A 25,230-nucleotide genomic window follows, 5' to 3' on the forward strand; every position below is an offset into this window, starting at 1 on the left:
CGAAAGTTGACTACGCGGCTCTCAACTGTTGGTTGAAGAATTAAAAATGAAAATAAATATTTAGCTGATTGGGCTATTGGCGTTAATTTAGGTGAGAGTAGATAGAAACGGGTGCTTCTGATCACCGCCCCATTTGCCCTTTTCTTCTGGTTTTTGTTCTGTCAGAGCTAACCATCTCTTCGTCATGCAATTTACACGAAAGAATCCAAAGGTTTTTTTTTCCTTTCTCCTTTTTCTTTTGTTTTGGTAATTGAAATTTGTGTGCAGCTTTATTGTCCATGTATTAATATTTTATCTTTTATTTTTCAATATATATATATATATATATATAGTAAAACTAGAGTTTATTTGGTATGTCTGAATTTTGTTTCTCACTTGAAAAACAGAGGAACTTCAATAAATCACGCTCATTTTACATAATATAGTATAAAATATATAATAAAGTAAAACAATAATTATATAAATTGGGTTAAAAAAACTATAAATTGTTCACCTTCAACCCAATATTTATTTCTCCAAGGGCAGAAGATCTTAAGTCTTCTCCTTAACCTCTCGAGCAAATCAGCTCTATTGCAGGTATTTTTTAAAATATAAACGTAATAATAAGTTAAATAAAAAATTAGAGATTTAAACTCCTAACCTTTCATTTTAATTAGTGATGAAATGACAATATTATAAAATTATAACGATGAGCGTATGTAAGTAACTGTTAAAAGAGTCACAGTTGTTCAATTAAAAATAAAAAAAAAAATGTAACAATTAAATTTTAAAATACCAACCCACCAAACTCGCGTTCGATGGTAAGCTCGTAAATTCACATCAACAGTTTGGTTTTTTATCGTAGTTTCATCAGGTCTCCTCTCCGTGCATATATATATATATATAATGCAGCCTTCCCGCCCAATTTAGTCTCATCTACATTCCTCCTCTGCTTCTGGTTTGTTTGCTTAGTTTTTTGTATGAAAATGCCAGACTTGGGTAATCTCTCACTCTCTGCATCTCTTACGCTCACCCGCGGCGCTGATCTCAAACCAGCCCTCATCCTTCTGATCTTTTGTCTTCAGTCATCTGCAATGCATCAGTTAAATATATGCCCAGTGACTCTATTTGGGACCAGTGGTTTTCATGTCCGCTCCCCAATGACGATGAGGTCGGTGGCAACTATGGGATTAGGGTTTCGAGGGCCAGAGGAGACGCGTTGGACCGATCTAAAAGGAATTGCGGTGTGAAGACTTCGGAAGATCATGTGAAATCTTGGGTTCGGAGAAAGCTAGAGTCCGGCGTTCCCCAGTCTCGCCGTTCATTTCCATTTCTTGTAGGCGCTCGGAAAATGGTGATGTTTTCTGCCTGTTTTCTTTTTTCTTTTTACGTTTTACGTACTACGATACTGGACCCGGTAGATTCGTCAACGTGGTGCTGGATTTAGTGTTTAGCATGTATTCCTTCGTTGTAGTTTCGTTCTGCTTCATTCCAGCCGGGGGACTTCATTTTTATTTAACTTAACAGGGAATGAAGCTCTAGAAGACGTTTTTGAAACTGAGCCTAATGTTTTCGTGCAAGTATGATATTGGAGAAGTTCATTATCCTTTGAGAAGTGCTTGGGGAGGAAATAATGTAGATGTCGCGCGTAGAAATTTATATTCGAGTAGCGTAGGACGAAAATTATTGATCCACTGAAGTTTATTTGATCAGAGTAAGTTAGTTTGCTTGTTCTTTCCCTAATATAGGTTCCATTTTAAAATCAACTGTCAATGAGAGGAGTAATCCATGTTTATTATAAAGATTATGAGGTCTCTTCACTTTTTGATGTGGAATCCATGGTGCTTGATGTGCAATCTAAAATTTTATGCCAATTAAATTTGTCTTTCTACTGGCCGCTTCAGGTAGAAAAAGAATGTTTGTGTTGCCGTCGATATATATTTCCCGGAGAGGAGATCGAATGCAGTATTCGTGGCTGTGGAGGAGTTTATCATGGTATATGTGCAAAGAAAAGCTTGGGGTTCTCAGGTCACAGAACGTTCAAGTGCCCTCAACATGTAATCTTATTCTATTCTATCTTAAAAAAAACACCTTCTTTCTTTTCATAATTAAAACAGACAAACATTTCCAAACAAAGCGCTCTTCTGTTTTCATTACAACACAGTCCTCAAGTAGTTTAAGCTAGATGTTGACATCATTAGCCAACAACTCCCTTGTTTTTCTTATTTTCTTCAAATTTTCAATATCTTCTGATAAGATGATTATTAGGATCATTCCTATCTGTCTAAGGACATTTTTCCAAGCTAGTTCAATATTTGTATGATTTATTGCACCTGAACGAGTTTTGTTCATCTTAGATTAAAAAAGTTGATTTCATTTTCATCAACTTTCCCCTTCCTAGAGGATTAAATACAAACTTCTTCCAAAACAACAAGTCCATATATTTATTTTATTTATTTATTTATTATTACATTCTTCATCTTCTATTATTATTATTATTATTATTATTATTATTATTATTTGTTGAACTACTTTCTATTGAGATTGAATTTAAATGTTACTAACATACTTGTATTGTCGCAATTTTATTTAGAATAATCAAGGTTTGAATTAATGTAAACTAAGTAGAAAAATATTGGTTAAGATGGCACTAATCATTTAAGTAGTCAGCGCATGTTTACAATTGTAGTCGTATTTAGTTGTTTGAATGATAGTATCTTTCTAATATGGTTGTATCTTCCTCGTGCGGAAAACAAATGATTATATAGCTTACAAGAATCTTGCTGCATTCTATGTCATTGAAACTCCAAGTTCATGACATTTTTATATTAGAATGTAGAATATTTGTAAGTGCACTTGAAGACAGGATATTTGTGGAATTGTGGAAAAAACCAGCTGATATGTGTGTCTATATAAATATATGTTTTTAGGTGTTAAACAGGAGTGCTTTATATGCAAACAAAGATTACATTGGAAAAGCATACGGTGTACTATAGCATCGCATGATAAATGTGCACCATGGCCAGATAAAGTGGTGCATTTAAAAAATCAACCTGGAACAGCCATATGCTGGAGGCATCCATCCGACTGGCATGTGGACTTAAAGGTCGATTTCTTCTTTCTTTTACCTCTAATTGTATTTACTATATATCATGTGCGATGCCTTAAATGAATATAACACCTTCCGATTTGAGAGTGCTAGATGTTCTTCAGATGAATGCCCGTGCCCAAGGTAGTAGCTTCTTGTGGTCGCTTTCAATTGTGAAATGAAATGATCACCTTTTTCTTTTGAAGTAAAACACTTCCTCTATTGTAGCATGCCTAGAGGGATGAATACTTTTGTTCTTGGAAAAATCCATGTAAAATAATGGTTGCGTGAGGGATTTATTGTCTTGGGTTGTTTTATTTGGCAATGAAGATATTAGCATTGTGACACTGTATGTCATTCAGGCGTATACTGTTTTTTTCCCTTGAAAAATGAAGTTACCTTGTTTTAATGCTTATTTATCTAGATAGTTTTCTTGTCTTTGACCACTTTCTCTGTTTTATAATTCTTTCTTTCTTTCTAGTTTAAGTTTTACTTCTACATCTGTATCTTTATTCTTTAGGCTGGCTGACAGGACTATTGTATTTGTTCAATGGGCAGCATGCAGTGTCAGCAAGTGACAGATAAGTTCGATTCACAAACAATTTAATTTGTTGGATTCTCTTACCCTCTCCTTGGTGAATATGTTTTTAAGAAAATAAATAAAAGATTTTTTTCAAAAAAGCAAAAGAAAAAAGAAAAGCAGAATGGCACGCACGCAAGTTGGAGAAGATGACCATACAGTCAACTGTTAGTTTCTCAACCCTCCCTTTAATGAATTTGAAGCTAGCCATTTTCATTGGTCAACGGTTAGATGGAGTTAGACTCTCGCACTTGCTGTGGTAGAGTCTATTGGTTTTTCAATATTCTAAATTAAATTTTCCGTGCTGGAGATTTTGCATGGCCATAGAAAGACAGTTATCATCTTTTTCTTTCTGGGACAAAAGATGATAATCATGCTGTACCATCCCGTATATGTTTATATTCATGATACATATGAAGTATTTGAGAAATTATAAACTTTATATGGAGAAGAATTTTAGATTCATAGCAAATGCCGTTGTAAGTTCCATTCCGCACTCTGGATTGCGCATTAATTGAAGTCTGGCGTGAATCACGACTCACAACAGACTCATCTTCCAAGTGTTTATCAGTTGGGATATCGTTTTAACTAAAGATCCCTATGTTCCTCTGTATTACCTCCTGCAATTTATTATTTCATGCACTTGGGTTACGATTTGTATTCGTCTAAAAAAGGATATGACTTGCAATTGTTTGTTATGAATTTGTAGATTCTTTTAAAGAACAATTTGTGCGTATCAGACAAGTACTGATTCCATGCTTGCCTCATCGTACTAGTCCAAGATTTTCTGACCAATAATATTTGGTTTTGTGAATAGGCAAGTTGAGGGAGAAACACATGTTGGTGTCTTTGCTGCTCGATCAATCGAGGTTGGAGAGCCATTAACATATGACTACAGGTACGTAAAAAGTATGGTCTAAGCTTTATTCATACTTTCAAATAACAAGGAAATCATCTTGATGCTGTGTGGAAAATCTAACATTATGGGGTACATTTTAAAACTACAACTGTTAATTGATCAGCTTGCTTACCATTGAGTTTCTTGAGAAGCTTTTTGGGTGTGGATGAATGTGCATGTTGCATTTGATATTGAACAAAGATTTTTCATCATGAAGATTTGTGCAATTTGGACCTGAAGTGAAATGCCACTGTGGTGCTCCAAATTGTCAACGCCATCTTGGAACCAAAAAAATAAGTGCCTTGGACCTTTTCTGGGGTACGAAACGCAGGAGAACGTCAGCAGCTCACATAACTGGTCGGTGTAGTTGGGTCAATATCGCTGTACATTATAACTTGATATAAGTGGGCAAACACGCAAGAAAAATAGGAGCAAAATAAGTACGAATGCCATTACATTCTTCGACTTACAACAACTATTGCAAAGTGCTCCAGAATTTTCTTGTTGGCGAACCTTGAAATTCAGTAATACGTGTGATTGATTTTACCCGATTGGTCTAAAGAGAACTAGGAATTCTTTTGTAGTTTATTAAATGCTTGACGTTCTTACTCCTTGGAGATGATTAGATGAATGAAGTTCAGTCCAAGAATCCATTTGATAACCATTATGTTTAGTTGCGAAGATTACTCTTATGCTAAAGAAATGCTTGGTTCTATTAAGATAATACGTCATAATCTGATTCTGTACGTATCCTATGATAGGAATCATCCCATGTGATTACAAAGCCTTAGAGAAAATTCTTGCAGATTTTCTCCTACCGCCGTGTATCTGGTTCTTCCGCTTGTACTCCCAGCTTTGCATCTTCAGCAAATTCCCTCTTCAAAAGACCATAAACTTCAATCCCCAGTTATAAGGTAAAAAAAAAAAAAAAAAAAAAAAAAAAAAAAAAAAAAAAAAAAAAAAAAAAAAAAAAAAAAAAAAAAAAAAAAAAAAAAAAAAAAAAAAAAAAAAAAAAAAAAAAAAAAAAAAAAAAAAAAAAAAAAAAAAAAAAAAAAAAAAAAAAAAAAAAGGTGATGAAATTGTAATCTGTAAGTACTTGCTGATAAAAGTATTAGTAAAACATTGACCTGTATGGTATCGTTATTTAGGAGACGATCCACGAGGTTGCAGAGAATGTCTTTGGAATGCAAAGGGTGGCCTTGAATGCCTAAAATATGTCCTCCGATGGCCAAGATTTCAACTGCTGTCTGGTCTGAGAAGCCCATGACTTGAGCTCCAAAAGGTATTTCCCAAACTTCATCTTGATGCCATTCAGTTATGTACAGACTGCTTGGAATTTCACCCATCTCTTCATTAAATTTCCACTCTGAACTCTCCATGATTTCCACTTTTCTCACCTCAATATCCCACCCTGTCTCAGCCTTCCCAACTATCCCACCCAATGTCCTACACAACACCTGTCATGAGCACACACAAGTCCATTTTTCAATACAATGTTTTAGGTATATTATCAACCCATAATAGTCTCTAATTTTACTATTAGTTTTCCATGAAATTTACTTATTGTTTCAAAAATATTCATATTCTTTCTTTTTCTAATTGTTTCCAAATTATCCTTAAATAGAAAAAAAAATGTTGGAATGCAAAATCAATGAGTTTGAGTGTTACTTTTGGACTTGATCTGGACAAATGCCAAGATATATAATACACTACTTGATGTCCAAAACAATGCCTAGAAGCTTCTTTTCCATAGCATCAAGGGTCTGCAAGAGGAAATGGAGACCCAAAATCCAAGAGCCATTGGCATAAGCATCATGCGGGCTTCCACTGATCTCAAAACCATCATAGTTTTGAAGCACTCTCCTTCCACCACCATAAACAAATCTCATCTCTCTCCTTCTCCAAAGCTGCAACGAACAGTTCAAAATATCCTCCGTACACTTTCTTTACATATTCCGAGTCCCTTGCTGCCTGCAACAACGCATATCTTTTTCCACCACCTTCTACCTCCACTTCCATCTCCACCACTACTATTAACAAATAATACCCTGAGCATTTTGGGAATTGGTAAAGGCTCTCTTGTTGGCTTTTTAGGACAATCAAACCCTCCTTTATATAGAAAAGCTTGAGAGTATTGCTCGAAATTTAGAGCTTTCAGGTGAAGATACTATTTTTAAATGTGCATCACAACATTGTCTCTTAAAAGCTACAAGAATAAGTCACGTATCAGTTCGTTTAATTGCGTAGATTATTACTTTTTTTATAAAAAAAAAAACATTCTTTTAGGGGATCTTCTTGGCATTTTCTTGATGGGGTAAAGTGAATGTAAAACCAGTTTGAGGTAAGGTACTCAAGCAGATGAGACCGAATTCAAGAGATTCATCTTTCAGTGGACGGATTCTGAGTAACTTTCCGTGAGATCATGAGATTACAACCCTCCCTAACACTTGATAAATTTGTTTCCCTCTGATGGATTGGAATCTCAGTAATGGGTTCATTTGCTAATAAATCCTTAGTTTCTGACTTTTAAGAGTAGGAATATTGAGTTTGGTATGAAGAATTCATATAAAATTTCTAAAACAATTTAATTTGTAATATGTTTATGACAGGTGAAATTCTTGAATTTTAGTTCTTCGTCGGCTGGCAGAGTCCAATGTGGAATGACCGGCCCACATTCGGTTGTCACCTAGTTGCTGACAATTGGGCTATGTACAGGGCCATAAGCCCATTAGCAATTGGGCTGGTACATTTTAAACGACGACTCCGATTAGGTATGGCTATCGATTATATATATATATATATATATTTTTAGTTCGTACTACGATGAAGGCAACTGATGTTTAATGGTTATTTATTTTATTTTTTTTAACAAAGAAAAGTTATAAGTGCAATTAATGGGTGGCAGGATCCATTAATTCAGTAACAATTTTTATTTATTTTGTTTCATTTGAAAAAAGAGTTTTGTTTTACTTCGTAGGCAATATTTTTTTAAAAAAAAGTTTAATTTTAATCCCATGAAAAGACAGCCCCTCTTTTCAATCCTCTTTGTAAAAAGTTTGTGCTTTTGCTTTCTTTTCTTCTTACCCTTTATTGCTATTTGCTTCAGCTTCTCTTTCTTATTTTTCTCTCTTCCAAAACTACCTTTCCAAACCAAAAAAATAAAAATAAAAATAATAATAATATAAGCTATATTTAAAGACTGTGATATGAAAATGGTTAGCCAGTAGCCATTTAGGTCTGCACCATACGGCGTGGTTGGGTTTAAGAGAGTGCTTTATTTTTAGGAACTTGAAATTACTAAATAATACATTATTTCTAGGAACTTGAAAATGACTAAATAATATTAATTTATTATTTTTGTGTGTGGGGGATGATAAAGTCAAAGACTGGGGTGGTTTGGTTGGTCATAGAAAGCAGCTAAAATCTTAGTAGTACGTAACTCTCTTTTCAATCATTTAAATTATTGTCTGTAGGTCTTACATAGGGTGTGGACCAACCAAATAAATTATTAAGAAAATAATAATAATAATAATAATAGATATTGGATTTATTTATTTGTTGCCTTGCTGGGCTTGCTGAATGTCATATTATGTGACACGTGTACGGGTCTGAAGTGGGACATCACATTGCCAAGTGTACAGGGATGTTGGTGATTGAGAAATGATTGTGTTTGAGGTAGTGTAATGCACCCACCCTTTCTTTTTTAGGATAATAAGTTCACCATTATGTTACTCAACCCGTCACGATTTTGGTTTCAGAGATATCACATCGATATCATGTGATGTTATGTTCTATGGTGTTTGAATTTGTTTTGAAGGCTTTTTTTGCAAATCTGGATGGTAGGATGAATCTTGATGTTTTATATGCTAGTGTTGTGTTCATACTTAACATGGTAGTGGAGATTCAGTGAGCGAGTGTGTGACACATGCCTTGACTTGGGTCATGCCAAATTGGATAGGCCTCTATCCCTTCAAACTTCTCATCCATGATGCCTTAAATACTCAATGGGACACCATTTTTCATTAATTGTTCATAAGCTATCCGTTTTGGGTTTCTTCTTTTCTTAAAATTCGAGCGAACAGAATCTTTGCTTTGGTTTTGAAAGCAAAGTTTTATTCCATTCTCTTTTTCTTTTCATTTTTCTTGTTCTTACAAAAATTGAATGGAGTGTCTTTTTTTCCACTCCCAAAAGGAGAATTCTTCACACTTTCATGCATAAATTAGAACTTACTATATAGAAATATATAGTTGAAGGTAATACAGAACTATACTACCAACAAATTATTTAATTAATTATTCTGAAGGCATAGGGGCATGGTTATCAGCCCCACACAAAGAAGAATAATATCATTTTACCAAGGATAAAAAAGAAAGATAAGGTACCTTGAAGAACGAGGGTGAAATGGGGCTGCCTGCCTGCCTGCCTGCCTGCCTGCCTGCGTGGTGGGTAGCTAGATAAGCTCTAAACCTACCAAAGCCATCTTTGTTTAACCCAACAAAACAATACCTCTCTTCGTTTCTGTGTTGTTTTGTTTGTAGGGTTTTGGTGTCGGTCTCGATGTGGTGGTACTTACCCTCGGCCTTGCTGCCTGTTTCATCAAATTCACTACTTTTTCTTTCTGTCTCTTTTACTTTTACCTCCTTTTATTTTTTTGGCAACCAAACATGTCTTCCCAATTTAATGCTTCTTTGGCCTCAACTGTGATTTCATTCATTCCCTGAGGGTACCTATGGAAATGGCAAAATAACATACGGTGCTTGGCTTCAGCAAATATGCCTAACCTGGTCTTCTGAGAAAAAACGGAGTTTTGGGCATAAATACAAGGCCAAGGCCTTGCCATTGGCATTACCACTCATTTACCCATTGTTGAAGCCGTACACTTTTTTTACAGAGACAACACTTTCCCTTGTGTTCAGACAGAGTTACTTGGCTTCGTTATGTTTGGACAGACAGAAATAACTCTGAGACCTCATAAACTCTCATCCGCCACCATAAGCTAACCCAATCTTTACCCCATCCGGCTTTGCTTCCTTCGATTCTTTCCTTAATTTCTTTCTCTTTTCTATGGTGGAAACACTAAAATCCCCCTCGTTAAAAGGGGGCATTTAGAAGATACAAATCCGGCCAACACCCATGTTCCCGTTTTCCTAATTTCTCTCTTGTTAGGTTTAGATTCTTTCGTGTTTTGTTTTCTTTTTTCCTTCCTTCTTTTTGTCCAGTATGAACCCACACACCCATAAAGTTGGCCCCTTTTTCCATTTTCATCAAGACCCGGTTTCGCCTCTGCCTCAAATGTGTGTCTCTGCAGTTTATTTTCTGGGTCTCGGCGGAGCTGAAGGTAGCGGCTGCGGCTGTGGCGTAGATAGGAGGGCCGAAGATTTGCCTGTTTTGGTTCCAAAAGAAATGGGAATGAAGAAGGTAATGGCGTTCAGTGAAGGTAGAAATTTGGTGTTGTATTGGTTTTTTGTCCTTCGTTGAAGATCAGATCATTTGCAGTGGTGATATTGGCGGAGACGGCTCAATCTCTGGTTTTTATTAATTCCTCTCTTTTTCACTAAAAAAATACATTATTTGTTATGTTGATACAAGGAATGCATCTGTAAATTTTCCCATGAAATATGTTCAAGGGCTGATTTGGGATTCTCTTGTTTCTTCTCCTGTCTTTGTAGCGCTTCCAATTAGCTTGTTGCTTTAGTATATCATCATCTTTTGAAGCAAACCCTTTGAGGGGGAAGCATCAAGTTAAAGGTGCCTTACTTACGCAGGCTCTTCTTCCATGTGTTTCATTTGAAAAGTAAGAACATCATGTCAGAAATTTGCATTCTTTTTCTTTCTATGTCTGTGTGTCTGCTTCATAAACTAATGATTTTCCTCGAGAAGTGCGAGATTTGACAATTCATATTGGAATTGTGCAGAAACAATGAACATAATTTTTGAAGCTCGATAATGGGTAAGAATGTATGTTTTTGAGTAAATTTCTTCCTAATTATTGTAAATTTGAAGCCACTGAGCTTGTCCATGGAGGGGTCTTATCAGATGTGTGTCACCTGCGACGCTCTCATGGGGGACTTTTTCGGAATTTTCTTTTTTCTTTTTTCTTTTTTGGAAGAATTGGGGTTTCCATTGCTTTGGTGGGGTTGTCAGCTTCATTTTCTTTTTTCTTTTACTTTCCTAAAATTCTTCCAATTTTCTGATTTTCCTAGTAAAGGGTTTTAGTCTATAATATTGGTTTTTATTTTTTTTTAATTTAATCTCATGTTTTATTAGTTTTTACTTTGTAGTATTATTGTTAGTTTAGACCTAAGTTGGATAATAATGAATGATAGCGAGACAAAATTTAGATTAATTAACACGAGTGAGATAAATTCATTACCTATTTAGTTTTTTAAAAATTGTATTTGTTTTTTTTTTATCATGTATTCATAAATTCATTTTGCTTAGAAAATATTTCAATATCCAACCCAATTCTAAAAATAAAGAGAGAGAGAGAGAGATGATGAAGAAGAAAAAAAGGTTGTAGGGAAGTTTTTGGAAATATTTTGTTTTTGGGCCTTGACTTCAGAAACCGTGAAGAATATGGGCCACTCATTTTGGGTGAGATGGGCTGAATTAATGAAGATTCAAAAAGTAATAATGATGGCTATTATGGGCCTAAAAGCCCAAGAAGGTGAAAGCAAAGCCCTTTTAAGTACTAATTTATCCACCAAGGGATATTGGGCTATCACATATGGAACGCATCAAATAATATTATAATTATTAAAGCTATGCCGAAAAGTAATGGGCACATAGAGCGGGGCCCAAAAGCTGAGAAAGTGCAAGGCACGGCTGCCTCACTTTTCTCTTTGAACTTTTATCTCTATCTTTGTGTATGGAAAAAAAGAAAAGGAAAAATAAGCAAATAAGAAGAAGCAAAGAAAAAGTGAGAGAAAAAAAAAGGTCACAAAAAGAGAGAGACACTATTTCAGAAAATTAAAAATAAAAGTAGATAATATTATATCATAATGTTTAACAAATGGTATCAAAGTTAACGTCTCCCTGACTTCCTAACTAGAAGATGTAGTCATAGTACATATCCATTTACTTATGATTTTGCTCCCCTAAATCAAATACCCTCTAATCTTTCACAAACACAAATAGAAATAATGGTTGTGGCGTTGGTGTTATGACATTCCAAATTTGCAAAAGAAGACGAGTTTTAATGGGTCGAATCTTTTAGGAGCATATAGAATAAAGGATGGTGCGACTTCCAAAATTGTGAAAGAAGAGGAGTTTTATGGGGTTGGTGTGATGATGCAGGTGTTGACATTATGAGAGCCCGAAAGGCAGAATAAGCAAAGCGGGTTTCATTACAATGGAGCGTTGGTGTTGGAGTGTGCATGCAATAGCAATAGCAATGTCAATACTGTCTATAGAATGGTTTGTGAGAAAGGCAGTTGGTTAATTCAGAAGAAATGTTGCATTATGGAGTTGCAGCAGCAGACCGAGCAGAGTGTCGTTGACAGACACAGACTGCTCACTTCCCCAATTGGAGTCAATTGGAGTGGGAGAAGATGGGATATATGACCCTTTGATGTTACAATCCCCTCTTCTCCTTATGCTTCTCTTTAATTTATGTACTTTATATGTTTAGAATCATTTAAGTTTGACATAATTGTTTTTCTTCAGATTTATTCAAATCTTCTTAAATTGAAATATTCGATCAACGAGTTAATCCGTGAAGACGAAGATTGGGTAGAATGCGGTGGAAGAGGACATGCTTTGTTCTTCCATGTTGCTTAAGGAAAGCGGTATTACTTCCCACTTCTTTCCATAAAACGTAGTGTTGTCAGTTCTCCATTATTCTTAAGCTAACTTATATTCTTTACTGTTTAAATTTAAATTATTAGTTGTAATTTTAAAACAATATAATAGTGTTTCCATACTTTATGCCATAAATATATACTAACATAGCTGCTGTTAGTATATATCCTTTTTAATTTGCTTTTAGTATCGATTCCTTTTTTTTTTTCATTTCAATTCATTTTTCATCCATACAAACGATTATATTCGATACGGATGATTGAAGGTTTCATAACTTCGAAAGCATTACATAAAATATCACTTATTTGCTTGTTCGATTGCACTATTTGAACCGGTCACAACAATCGAGCATTATCTAGTTGTTTCCATAACATAATACATAATAAAAAATAAGAAAAAAAACCGTAGAAGAGAGACGACAGTCCCACATTGATAAATTAAGAGGAATATCACACGTTTATAAGTAAATTAAAAATAGGAAGAGAGTATAACATAAATAAATAATAGGGAAACCATGGTGTTTGGTCAAGAACTGAAATGATTAAAGGCAGGTGATTCTGAAGTGTGTGGTGGAGAGGAAGGGGTATCCCATAAATATGTTTAAAATTTGGAGAATTTTGCTGATTGCACCCTCCTTTTGGTGGTAATTACAAAGTGTTTCTAAGTTCTGCTGTTTCTTCTTCTTTAAATATCATTATATTCTCTGCTTTTGCATTGTAATTATTTGCTTTATTTCTTTTTATTATTTTTTTCATTGTTTTGGAAAACCGTAGCTCCCAACATGCTTGCTTTCATCTTTCAATGAACATATATAAATAATTCTTCAAAGGGTTTGCAGTTCCTTGCAGCTTTGGTTCCCATTAAATTATTATTTAATCTTTCAATTTCATTTACTTTTTAATTGAATAATAATAATGGTGAAACTAATGTTTCGTTCTTCACTTAAATCAATGTGAGATCTCACAAAACAGTGAAAGTTAATGGCGATACGTAACAGATAAACAACGAACAGTGTGTCAACGAGAACAATGAGCTCAAAGGAGGTGGATTGTGAGATACCAAATTAGCAAGAGAGGAAAACAAAATTTTACTTATAATAAAGGTATGAAAACTTGTGATGTAAAACTAAAACAGACCGTATTTATTGATGGATGTGGAGGGTGGATTAGTCTTTATATAATGATTAAAAAATGTAAAATTAATTAGACTAAAAAGTGAATTAATGAAGATTACGGAGGAGGGTAAAAATTAATTAATTTAGGGAATTGGGTAGGAAGTATGGAAGTCAAATAATAATAAAATCGTTTCAACAACAATCAAACCCACATGCCCGAATGCATATAATCACGCCGCTCCATTGATTAGGAGGCTTAAAACATCACTAATTTAATATATTTGATGAAATTTGTTTTTATTTTTCTCTATAAAATAAATTGCATACATTCTAAAAACAAATAATTATAAAAAGGGGGTGGGAGAGTTGACTGCGTCAGCACCTCCATTGATGGACGAGGCCATGGATGGTAAACAGAGTAAAGCGACAAGGAAATATTCTATATATCAAAATCCAATGCTTAATAAATATTTCAAATTTTGATTTTTAATTATAATCTCAGTTATGAAACATAGAGTATATTTTTAAGGATTGTGTAACAAATAACTGCTTAGCCTGCTTTTTCTGTAAATGTGTTTTTTAAATTAAACGCTTTTAAAACAAAATTAGTAAAGTACTTTAACTTATTTTTTACAAATTTTCAAACTCATTATGATTATTCAAATTTTAAAACAGCTTTTCATTATTATTATTATTTATCTTTCTCAAGATTTTAAACACACTCTAAGTATCTTCTTTTAAAATCTAACTTAAATTAAATATAATTAAAAAAAATGTGGGAAGTAATTAGTTGGAGGGGAGTTACAGTGGGAAAGGGTTAAAAAAAGGCATAAAAGTTGTAGTAAAAAGTAAAAACTATTTAGAGGTGCATGCATTATAAACAGTAGGTTGAAACAGTAAATTCTTTCAAAATGGGAGAGGAGCAAGTCGGGTGCCATTTTTGGGTGTTGGGTTGTGAATAGAATCGGCGGTTCACCCACAGCGTGTGCATTAGGCTGAAACAAGCAAGATAGCATTGAATTTGTACGCCACGCTCAGCCCCATCCACCCATGTTCGTCCGGCCTCGAGCTCAGGCGCGGTCAGGCTACATCGGTCCAGTCTCTTAACGTCCCTCTCAATTTCTGCACTGACAACTCGCGTCTCCCAGCTGATACGCACCCCTTTCTCGCTCTTGGTTTCTCTCTGTCTTTATTGTATTTTTTTGAGCTTTCGGTAAGAGGAGTGAGTATTATGGGTTGTGGGGTGTGCAGTGGGTGACTGAAAAGGAGAACCGTGAAAGAAATGAAAAAGAGCGACTGAGAGAGACAGAGGCAAAGAGAGTGGACGTATTAGAACTGCCTTTTTTTTCTTTCGCGTTTTCGTGTTCTTGAGGGACAAGCCACCAACATATGGTCTTCTTCTTTTTCTTTCCTCTGCATTTCTTCACAGCTATGGCTCCTAAACTCTTCTGTTTGATCATTTTCTCTTCTGCTTTGCTTTGCCTCTCCTATGAACCTCGAAATCCTGAAGGTGAAACTTCAGTTGGAGTACCAACTTTCCACCTTCCAATTTCGTGTGTGTTGCCGTTTCTGAAAGTTTCCTAATATATGTCTGTCCATTGGGGTTTATTCCTTTTGTGCAGTGGAAGCTCTGATTCATGTGAAGGCAGCATTGAATGATCCGCACGCTGTGCTCAGCAATTGGGATGAAGACTCAGTGGACCCTTGCAGTTGGGCAATGATCACATGCTCCCCTGATAACCTCGTTGTAGGACTGTGAGTTTTTGTTTCTTTTTTTGTTTTTCAGTTTGATAAATGTTCAGGTCTGAAGACTTGATTTCCCAGAGTGGGGAAAATGAACTTAAGCGTTCAACTTCTGGGTTTTGACAGAGGAGCTCCGAGCCAGTCTCTTTCCGGAACTTTGTCTGGGGCGATTGGGAACCTAACAAATCTTCGCCAAGTGTAAGAGATCTGAGTGTTTTTAATCCCTTTTGTTTTGGATAGTTGAAACCCAATGAAGTCTTGTTTTGAATTTGTTTTGGTTGGATGTGAGATTTTGCTTTGCTCTGTTTAATAGAAGATCAAAATTAAGAGTTCTGTTTTTTCTGTATCTATACTCATCTACAATGTTTTCACGACAGAGACAAATCAGGTTAACTGAACTATAGTAACTACTCCAAGAACATAGCTCCCCGTGGATATACTTAGTTTTCTGACTGTTTTATTTCTTATCCAAATTTGAAGGTTGCTGCAGAACAATAACATTTCCGGTCAAATTCCCATTGAACTTGGAGCTCTCCCATTGCTTCAAACATTAGATCTCTCAGAAAATCACTTCTCTGGCCCTATACCAGCATCCTTTGGTCAGCTGAACGGTCTACGCTACCTGTAAGTATTTAAATTTTCCGCCCCTGTATTCTTTGTTCGGTTTCCTAGAACATGGAGGAGGACCAAGGAGGAAAAAATATCATAATTTTCACTCTCTACAGAAATTTAAATTTTTGATGGTGGACTTTTTAGAAGTTAATGGTGCTCTTTGATTTTCAAAATTTCTTAGAAACCATGTATTTGAAGCATAAGTTGCTGTTTGTCTGTCTGATTGCTCCATTCAGTTATTTATGATAATAAGTTGCACTTTGTTACTTTGTCTTGTAATGAGTAGGAGGGTGAACAATAATAGCTTGTCCGGGCCTTTTCCCGTGTCTTTGGCCAAAATCCCCCAGCTTGCTTTCTTGTGAGTATTCATTTTTTTTTTTGTTTGTTTTCTTTCGCCTGTCTTTTTTGTCTTGACTAGAAGAAGCCTGCCTTCTCTTCACAACTTTTCTCAAGATTAAGCATTTGATTTCAATATTTATATTTGGGGTTCTGTTTGAGTTATTAGTTTGGATCTTGCAGGGATTTGTCTTTTAACAATCTTAGTGGACCAGTGCCTGTGTTTCCGGCCAGAACATTCAAGTATGACTCACAGCCACGCCTCTCTTTCTCTACCCCTCAAACACTTTGTTGAATGATTTGGTTTAATTTGGGTTTTGGGTTCTGTTAATTCTCCAGTGTGGTGGGAAATCCGATGATTTGTGGAAGTAACCCTACTGAGGGTTGCTCTGGCTCAGCCAATGCCGTTGCTCTTTCTCTCTCTCTAGAATCCTCCCCTGGTAACCATTGCTACTTTTTCTCCCTTTCAAAACCAAACACTTATTTTCCTGGTGGGTGTGACTTATGACGTGACTTTTATGCTCTCTTAACTCATGGATATTAGGAAGACTCAGGTCCAAAAGAATAGCAGTGGCACTTGGGGTCAGCCTCAGCTGTGCTTTTCTGATACTCCTAGCATTTGTGATTCTTTGGCGCAGAAAGAATCACAAGGCCAAGACCATTCTAGACATCAATGGTCAGTGTTATCAAGGCTACATTTTATATACTTTATTAGTCTTCTATAAACAGACCCTTGATTGAAATAAAACTTGAATCTTGTAGTAGACAATCAAGAAGTTGGGCTTGTGCGCTTAGGCAACCTGAGGAACTTCAGTTTCAAAGAGCTCCAATTAGCAACAGGGCATTTCAGTTCCAAAAATATACTTGGGGCTGGAGGATTTGGTAATGTGTACAAGGGAAAGCTAGGAGATGGGAGTATGGTGGCAGTGAAACGGCTAAAAGATGTTACGGGTACCACTGGAGAGTCTCAGTTCCGCACAGAGTTGGAGATGATTAGCCTGGCAGTTCATCGCAATTTGCTTCGGCTAATTGGTTATTGTGCCACTTCTCACGAGAGGCTCTTAGTGTACCCATACATGTCAAATGGCAGTGTAGCTTCCAGGCTCAGAGGTTGGTCTCTGATTACTTTGCAGCGACTACTTTTAACTGTCAATATATGGTTTAAAAAAAGAAAAGAAAACGAAGACTAAATTGCGCTTGTGAAGTATGCTGCATTTTCTGGCATAGTATTCTATGAAGTTTGGGCTTGATGGACCCCACAATTTATGAGTGGGTCACTAAAAAATCTGAATCATTGCAGGTCGAAACCATCCTTGGAAGTTAGAACAAGGTTGACTCTTTTGTTGAACCAAACTAGTTCATCATTTTCTCCCACTTTTTAACATCCTTATCGAGAAAATTTCAGGACCACTTTTTGGGTCAACTTTCTCCTTTTCTCTCCTTCCTAAATATAATATAAAAAGGAACTATCAAGTTGTTCAGATATCACCTTCTCAAGATACTGTGTTCTTAGTAAACCAGGAAAATGTGTTATGTCCTTAACTCAGAAAGATGCGTATTTTGGAAAAACAGTAACATGCACATTTGAATAATACAGGAAAGCCAGCATTGGACTGGAATACAAGGAAGAGAATAGCAATTGGTTCTGCAAGGGGTCTGCTGTACCTCCATGAGCAATGTGATCCTAAGATAATCCATAGAGATGTGAAGGCTGCGAATGTGCTTCTGGATGACTTCTGTGAAGCTGTAGTTGGTGATTTTGGACTTGCAAAGCTTCTTGACCATGCTGACTCTCATGTGACCACTGCTGTTCGTGGCACTGTTGGGCACATTGCTCCAGAGTATCTTTCAACCGGCCAATCTTCTGAGAAGACTGATGTGTTTGGGTTTGGCATTCTTTTGATAGAGCTGATAACTGGAATGAGAACTTTTGAATTTGGGAAAACAATTAATCAAAAAGGCGTCATGCTTGAGTGGGTAAGTCTCAAGCGGTATCTTAGCTAATTTGACTTTATCAATGATTGAAGCTAACATCTACAGGTGCTGCTTTTTGATGCTGTAATGAGTTTGGTAATGGAGCATGGAAAAATTTTCATTGAGATATTTAATTTAGCTATATTGATTTGATGATGCCCACACGGATGGGGCTGATAGCGAAAACTCCTGTGGCAGGTGAAAAAGATACAACAGGAAAAGAAAGTGGAATTGCTTGTGGACAGAGAGCTAGGGAACAACTATGATCAGATTGAGGTTGGGGAAATGTTGCAAGTGGCTCTTCTTTGCACTCAGTATTTACCTGCTCACCGTCCTAAGATGTCGGAGGTGGTCCGAATGCTTGAAGGGGATGGCCTTGTTCAGAAATGGGCTGCATCCCACACTCATAATGACTTCAATGTCAACCTCTTTCATTCACGGAACAGCTGCAAAAGTACATACAACCCCACATATGCTTTGAAGAATAATGGCAACGATCGAGAACATTCAAGCATGTTGAGTTTTACAATGGACGATGATGATGATGAGCGATCTTTGGACTCCTATGCCATGGAACTCTCCGGTCCAAGATAGTAGAGAAAGTAAATGAATCAGAGAAACAGGAAGACTATAATTCATTGCTTTAAAATTCTTTGTAAAGCCAAAATCAATGATCATCAAGCTGAAAGGATGGGTTTTAATGTTGGTTTCACAATCTTGATGTACCTTATTTTCTTTCTTTTCTGTGGATATTCTGGGTTGGACATGTAAATATATGATACCAGCTTGGTCTTCTTGAAATGGTGTATTCTATAACAGTATAGAGGGAGGAGAGGCTTAGAGAAACAGGGCAGAGCGAAAACCATTTGAAAGAATGATTTAAACTTCGACCTTAGCAGCGGTTGTGGCATTCCACTTTGATGCCTCCACTTGCCTTGGTCGCTTTGTTGACTCATTCGAGTGTCTGACAATCGGAGGTCTAGAAGGGGCAAGGTCACGTCATGTGACCGTTGTCCCCGCCAAACCTCACGTGCCGGAGAATGGGATCCCCAAGCGTGTGGGCTGACAGCATCCCATTAGCACTATCTAAAGGTTGCAAAGATCATTAGTTGGCACCTTTAGTCCACTAGATCAACAAAGGTGATTGCCTCATAGTGATTGACTCCACATCAGATGACAAATTGAGGAGCAAACCATGAGTTGTGACTATTAAATCTAGAATCGACCCCCATCGACCGGCCAACAGAGGAGCAGAGGGGGAAGTGATCCACATTGCCACCGCATGCGTGCCGAGATGTCATCCAAATCAGCGGACACATCGACCTGACCACCACATAGGTCGGGTCATCAGTGGGGCCAATGTTATGGATTAACTCATAACTGACCGAAGAGGCCTGAGAAATTGTGAATGTTTGATTAATCAACCACACCAAAAGTTATCTTATTTATAATCAAATAAATTACACGGATATGGAAATAGTAATAAATGGAAAGATACCTATGATAATAAGGCAAATATCTAATATTTGCCTTATAATAAAATATCAAATATAATATATATGGTAAACTATAATTTATTACTAAATATCTTTAACACCCTACCGCAAGCTAAGCATCGGATTTTAAACGAATGTGAAGCTTGAATCTGAAAAATTTAAAGAGGTTGAGAAACACTTTTCATGAAGATGCTAACAACCCGGTTCTTGGCCATCAAAAATTGTAGAGGGATCGCCGCTCAGCAGCGATGCTGCCTTGGCTTCGGCGAGAATATGTCTAACCCATGAAGAGGGATTGTCACTTAGCGACGATGCTGCCTTGGCTCTGGTAAGAATATTTCTAACCCCAAGAAGTAGAAGGGGAAACCTAGAGCAAGGGACAAAGACAATGTTGAAGCTGGAAAAGTCGCCACATTGGGCGAATGAGCCAATTTTGGCGAGAAGGGCAGTCGGAAGAGTCGCCTCATCGGGCGAAGAAGCCAATTTTGGCAGGAAGGGCGACGACAACTTGGTTGGCGAATAGGCCAGTTCTGCAAAAGGTTGATAGGTTTAGGTTAGGGTTTATGTGAAGGATGAAGGTTGATTGGGAAGAAAATGAGAGAGACTATATTGGCAAGGGGAAAACCGATTTGGTTGGAAAAGGTGAGGTTGTATGTACAGAGTATGACGAAAGGTGATTTGGAGGTCAATAGAGTGGAGCCAAAGAGTAATCAATCGGCTTCAACTACGGCAGCCATGAAGACTGCCCCTGCGGCGTCAAAGCCAGCAGGGGTGGTAGAGAAAAAGATTAGAGGATTCAAAAGCCATTGAAAAGAAAGGATCATGGTTGTTAAACCGAAAGGGCTCTGATACCATGTGAATGTTTAATTAATCCACCACACCTAAATGGTGTGAAAGTTATCTTGTGAAAGTTATCTTATTTATAATCAAATAAATTACAAGAATATGGAAATAGTAATAAATGGAAAGATACCTATGATAATAAGGTAAATATTAGATATTTGACTTATAATAAAATATCAAATATAATATATATGGTAAACTATAATTTATTACTAAATATCCTTAACAAAAATGCATCAACCAAGATCAATCCGAACCCTGTAAAATAAGTAAGACGCCTCAGTGGTTGGCTGGTTGAGCCAGGACCAATGCGTGAGAACAACACAAATATAGGTGCACATCCCATCATCATACAAATCTATTTGTTCCATTACAAAGATATTACAAACATATCTAGGGACATTGGTATAAATTCTGAAAGTCTCAAGCATTAGAGTTATTTCCTGTCCCGTATGCGTTAACTTGCTTCAAATCTCTAAATATACTTTAGCTTTCATACGTAGTATTTGAGTATTACTGAGAATTGCATAAAAATATTTGTACTTGTACCAAATAACAAGAAAAACATATCACAAACATTACATTACATCCACGACTGACAAGTCTTATAGATCATGTGTCTAGTAGATCAAAAGAGATAATGAGTCTAGCTTGGAAGACGGATGGAACTGGCATGCAAATAAATAAAAGATACAAACAGTACAATCACAAGACGTGTGTACCAGAACTTTCCAACGATAACTGACATATTTTGCACAAAGCTTGTGATAGTAGAGCTTCCAAATATGAGCAGTAACCGACCCTGCTGGACAAGTTGAAGACAAGATATCGTTGATGGGACAAACAGATCTGTTCATTGAAATATCACTACTGATCTTACTAATAAAGTAAGCCTCAAAAGGATAAAGATAAAAGATTGATAGAAAAGATCAATAAATTATTAAAGTACACAATTTTAGAAATAGTTAAAGAAAACTTGCAATAATTGAGACTCACTGTAAACAACTGTTATTTTGTTGTTTCGATAAACATTTGGACGGAAAAAATTTAGCAGTAAAAGACAAGTATTCTGCAAGCCTGACCTGTATAAGTACGTAGAGAAGAGGAAGAACAAAAAGAAGAAGACGGCGTGAGGTGCCTCAGATTGCTGTCTTGAAGATTTTACCTTCTGAATTCAGCTCTACCGCTTTCAAATTCAAGTTTTCAAGCTTATGCTAAAAAGTGATACCGAGAGTAATACAAAATCTGGAAAATCCTGCATAAAAGCTAAAAGATCAACAATTAAGAAAGTAACTTCAATAATCACATGTTTACCAGTGTTGGTAGTTGAACAAATTTGGAGCCAGATACATTTGGATCGATATCAAATGATTTCCTTCGGATGGCGTCCGGATTTAATTGTTCACAATGTAGCAACAATATCTAATCGCGATTCATTTTTTCGTCTTCTCAGCAACAAAATAAAGATCCATCGAAGCAATGAGACGGGAAAATTCTCAAATGTCAAAACGAGAATGGTCGCACCTTGAGAATTGCCCTGGCATTTCCCCCAAAACCCGACGAGACTAAGCCCACCTGTAATCGCTGTTAATGGACTGGATAATGGGCTTAGGGTTTCAACAAAATTGATTCGTGAGCCCAAGGCCCATTAAACGAAACAAAACATTTCCAAAACAAGGAAAGCATTTTGGATTTCAGCGGGCTACTCTCTCTCTCTCTCTCTCTCTCTCTTTCTCTCTCCCTCTCTCCGTAGCTCTGAATACGTGAAATCAAAAAGGTTTTACATCGGAGAAAGAAGTAGAAGAAGAAGATGAGAGGTAGAAGAGAGAGAGGGAAGCGAGAGATGCATACAAGAAAACCAAAAGGTTTTACATTCAAAAGTTATCAAGAAGCTGCGCCCTCTATCAGTTTGTGCAATCTCCTGCTTCTCAGCCTCTCAGCAAAACCTTCCCTCCCTTGCCCTTCGCATCTGCTCTCACCAATAAACTAACACAGATTCAGTTTCCAATGTTATTGCTCTGTTTGTTGTTTAAAAAAACCCAAATTCTTTTACCTCGGTGGAATGGATATCAATGGCCTCAATGTATTCGCGAGTTTAACAGTTTCATCCTCACTATTCACTATCTGATCGAAGCAAAAGTACCGACCACCCGTCGAGGAATCTTCCATTGCTCGGATATGGACATCCACCAAAAACTTCACATCCACCACTGCCAGAACCCCATTTTCATACATCTCAGCGGCTCCTGTTGCCTCCAAATTTTCAGCTAAGCAAAACAAAACAAGTACTCCCACAAATGTGGAACAGTTTTTAAAGAAGTTTCTCCTCCTACCTTTAAGATATGAGATTGTTGACACTGAATTTTCTTCTGCAACAGCGGGTCCAAGAACAAGTCCTGCGTTAATGGACACCATGTTCAGCCTACGGTCCATTGCTAGAGCCCAGGCGGCTTGTTCAGAGAGTGTCTTTGCTAGAGGATACCACAACTGAGAGAAGATAAGAGAGCTTGTTTTGTAATCAAATTCATTGACAAGAAAAATGAATGCAACATAGCCCGATGAAGAAATCCAAAATTAATAACTCAAAAAGATAACAGAGGTGTAAAAATTCCTTTCAACCTTCATTTTTCTGCAAAATTCTTTATCACTCCAACATCTTTCATCCACATCCTTCTCAGAAAGAATATTCTCTCTCCATACGGCAGCAGTCAAGGAGGAGGTGAAGACTATCTTATCAACAGTATCTGTCCGAGCACAAGCCTCCACAACATTAATTGTCCCTCTCACCTCCAAATCCACCATTTTTTCCTTCACAAAACACAAAAGCAACAATAACCCACAAATTCCCGAGAAAAAAACATGACAACTTTAAGCATCATCAGCCTTTTTTTTGCCTCTGTGGACTTACATCATACACATGGGGGGTGTCCATACAGCAGAACAAACCAGAGCACCCTTCCAAAGCCACAAGAATGCTCTGGTAATCCATGATATCCACAGGAAACACCACCAGCCCATTCTCCACTTTACCCATCTCCCTAATAGTCTTCTCAATCTCTGGATTTCCTGCTCGATCATACCGATAATTTCACACAGAAGCAGAGAATTAGAAAGCCTTCGTGAAGAAAAAGAATTGCAAAAGAACAGAGAAGAATAAATGACTTACCCGTTTTCTGAATGGCTGCATGAACTGGGTATCCTCTGTTTATCAATCCTTTGGTAACCCATAAGCCAACATAAGAGGAAGCGTCGAGAACACAAAGAGTTGGCTTTCTGTGATCCATTTTTAGGGTTTTCCTCTGTTTGTGTGTTGGGGGCTGATTTTATAGAGACGGAGATAGGTGAAACGGGCAAATGTTCGGTGAACTACTTTCTGCAAGTCTCTCGCACGAGATGACAATGAAAACGGGAGAAAATGCAAGAAATGCAATTTGTGGCTTGCTGAGACAAGCGTTTCAAAAGGGGGTAAGCTTGGTACCCCCGAATAGGAAGGTACAATCTTGGATATTTATGTTTTATGGTGGAAAATGGGTTTTAAGTTGATAATTACCTGATGAAGACGGTGTTCAAGAAGTAATATGAAGGTATGAAACTTTCCCTGTTGGTGCAAACAATTAGTCCTTTGTTCATGAATGAGAAAAAGGCGGAAGAAATTATGAATATAAGAAAAATGGCCAAATGTAGAAACCCCACGCGTGGAATGAAGCTGGTATAGGAATAGTGTTTAGGGAAAGATACAAACAAAGATGGTACCCTAAGTTCTGGGCTTGCAGGCTTCCATCCATCCAACAACATGCCTTTCTTTTTCTCCTTAAATATAGAAGCTTAACTACTTAAACATGCGCCAATTACGAGCATATAGGATTAATGATGAATTTTCAAAGCAAGGATGGATATGGAGAAGGAAATTTGGGGTAGATGTCACTGCCACTATAAAAATCACAAAAGAAAGAAAAGACATCGATAAAGTTCAGTAGTTGCAGATCCACTGTAGCTATACACACTGCATTAAAGTTGTATTGAGCATGTTTTTTTTGAGGTAGCCTTTCCAGCTATGGGTTTCTGAAAAGACCTTAGTGGCCAGCATGAAGGCATACGTCTGCAATTATGTTCAAGTTGATATTTGAAACCGAAGCTTTGTTTGGTTCAATAATGGAGATCAATTTAGTGACTATCTCCAACACTTGAGAATAGATATCAATGTAAAACAGTACACAGAATGGCAAAGAAATCAATCTTGCCTCCCTCCAAAAGGCAATAATACATTGGCAGCAACATGAATAATATCCCCAAGGCATGTATCCGGAATCTCTCTTAGAAGGGTCAACAACTTTGTATCAATACCGACCTTACGACGACCCCAAAGTAGTGCCCATCAGGCTCAATGAAACCAAAAGAAACCCAACTCATGAGGCAGCAACCCTTGAGTTTATCATACTAAAAGCCTCTAATGGGAAAAGTGGGCATGCAAGATTCAGGGTATGTGAGCTGAAAGAACCGAATGAACTGTAAGCAATGAAATGGAAATCCACACAGACAACCCCCATTAACCAAATGCTAAAACCTCTGCTGCTGCTAAACCCAAAAGAACAGATAATTCTCAAACGAAATGGCTAAAGATTAAGGGAGAAGTGTATGATAGTTGAAAGAAAGAATACATACCCTGTGGAGCTTCCTTCAGAACGAAAGTTGGTTGAAAGAAACAGTGAAGTACGAAACTTGCGACAAGAGGCCATGGGGGTCGATTGGCCACAGCCCTGCAGAAG

The 25,230-nt window shown here is 36.9% G+C and overlaps 2 protein-coding genes and 2 pseudogenes across 4 annotated transcripts; 2 read left to right on the top strand and 2 right to left on the bottom strand.

Moving 5' to 3' along the window:
* The first annotated feature begins 772 nt into the window (after positions 1-772).
* Positions 773-10,442, top strand: LOC111495426 (annotated as a pseudogene).
* Positions 5,261-6,690, bottom strand: LOC111497302 (annotated as a pseudogene).
* A 3,932-nt stretch (positions 10,443-14,374) lies between the features above and the next one.
* LOC111495388 (probable LRR receptor-like serine/threonine-protein kinase At2g23950) lies at positions 14,375-18,926 on the top strand. 2 transcript variants are annotated; one of them, XM_023145415.1, is made up of 11 exons: positions 14,375-14,970; positions 15,083-15,215; positions 15,330-15,401; positions 15,684-15,827; positions 16,102-16,173; positions 16,335-16,394; positions 16,491-16,591; positions 16,696-16,827; positions 16,917-17,261; positions 17,749-18,128; positions 18,324-18,926. In XM_023145415.1, exons 1-11 carry the CDS (start codon positions 14,850-14,852, stop codon positions 18,717-18,719), a joined length of 1,956 nt encoding a protein of 651 aa, XP_023001183.1. In that variant the 5' UTR covers positions 14,375-14,849; the 3' UTR covers positions 18,720-18,926. The 2 variants fall into 2 exon arrangements, with proteins under 2 accessions (XP_023001183.1, XP_023001175.1); XM_023145407.1 differs by having other exon boundaries at positions 14,377-14,970; positions 16,914-17,261.
* Positions 18,927-21,426: 2,500 nt separating this feature from the next.
* Positions 21,427-24,256, bottom strand: LOC111495416 (cinnamoyl-CoA reductase-like SNL6). 2 transcript variants are annotated; one of them, XM_023145462.1, is made up of 6 exons: positions 23,631-24,256; positions 23,373-23,530; positions 23,084-23,272; positions 22,798-22,951; positions 22,518-22,674; positions 21,427-22,433 (listed from the first exon to the last, which is right to left on the bottom strand). In XM_023145462.1, the coding sequence occupies exons 1-6, from the start codon at positions 23,746-23,748 to the stop codon at positions 22,349-22,351; spliced, it is 861 nt and encodes a 286-aa protein (XP_023001230.1). In that variant the 5' UTR covers positions 23,749-24,256; the 3' UTR covers positions 21,427-22,348. The 2 variants fall into 2 exon arrangements, with proteins under 2 accessions (XP_023001230.1, XP_023001220.1); XM_023145452.1 differs by having other exon boundaries at positions 22,518-22,710; positions 23,631-24,253.
* Between the last annotated feature and the right edge of the window lie 974 nt (positions 24,257-25,230).

This window comes from Cucurbita maxima, unplaced genomic scaffold, assembly GCF_002738345.1.
Source record: "Cucurbita maxima cultivar Rimu unplaced genomic scaffold, Cmax_1.0 Cma_Scf00002, whole genome shotgun sequence".
In the NCBI taxonomy this organism is placed as follows: domain Eukaryota; kingdom Viridiplantae; phylum Streptophyta; class Magnoliopsida; order Cucurbitales; family Cucurbitaceae; genus Cucurbita; species Cucurbita maxima.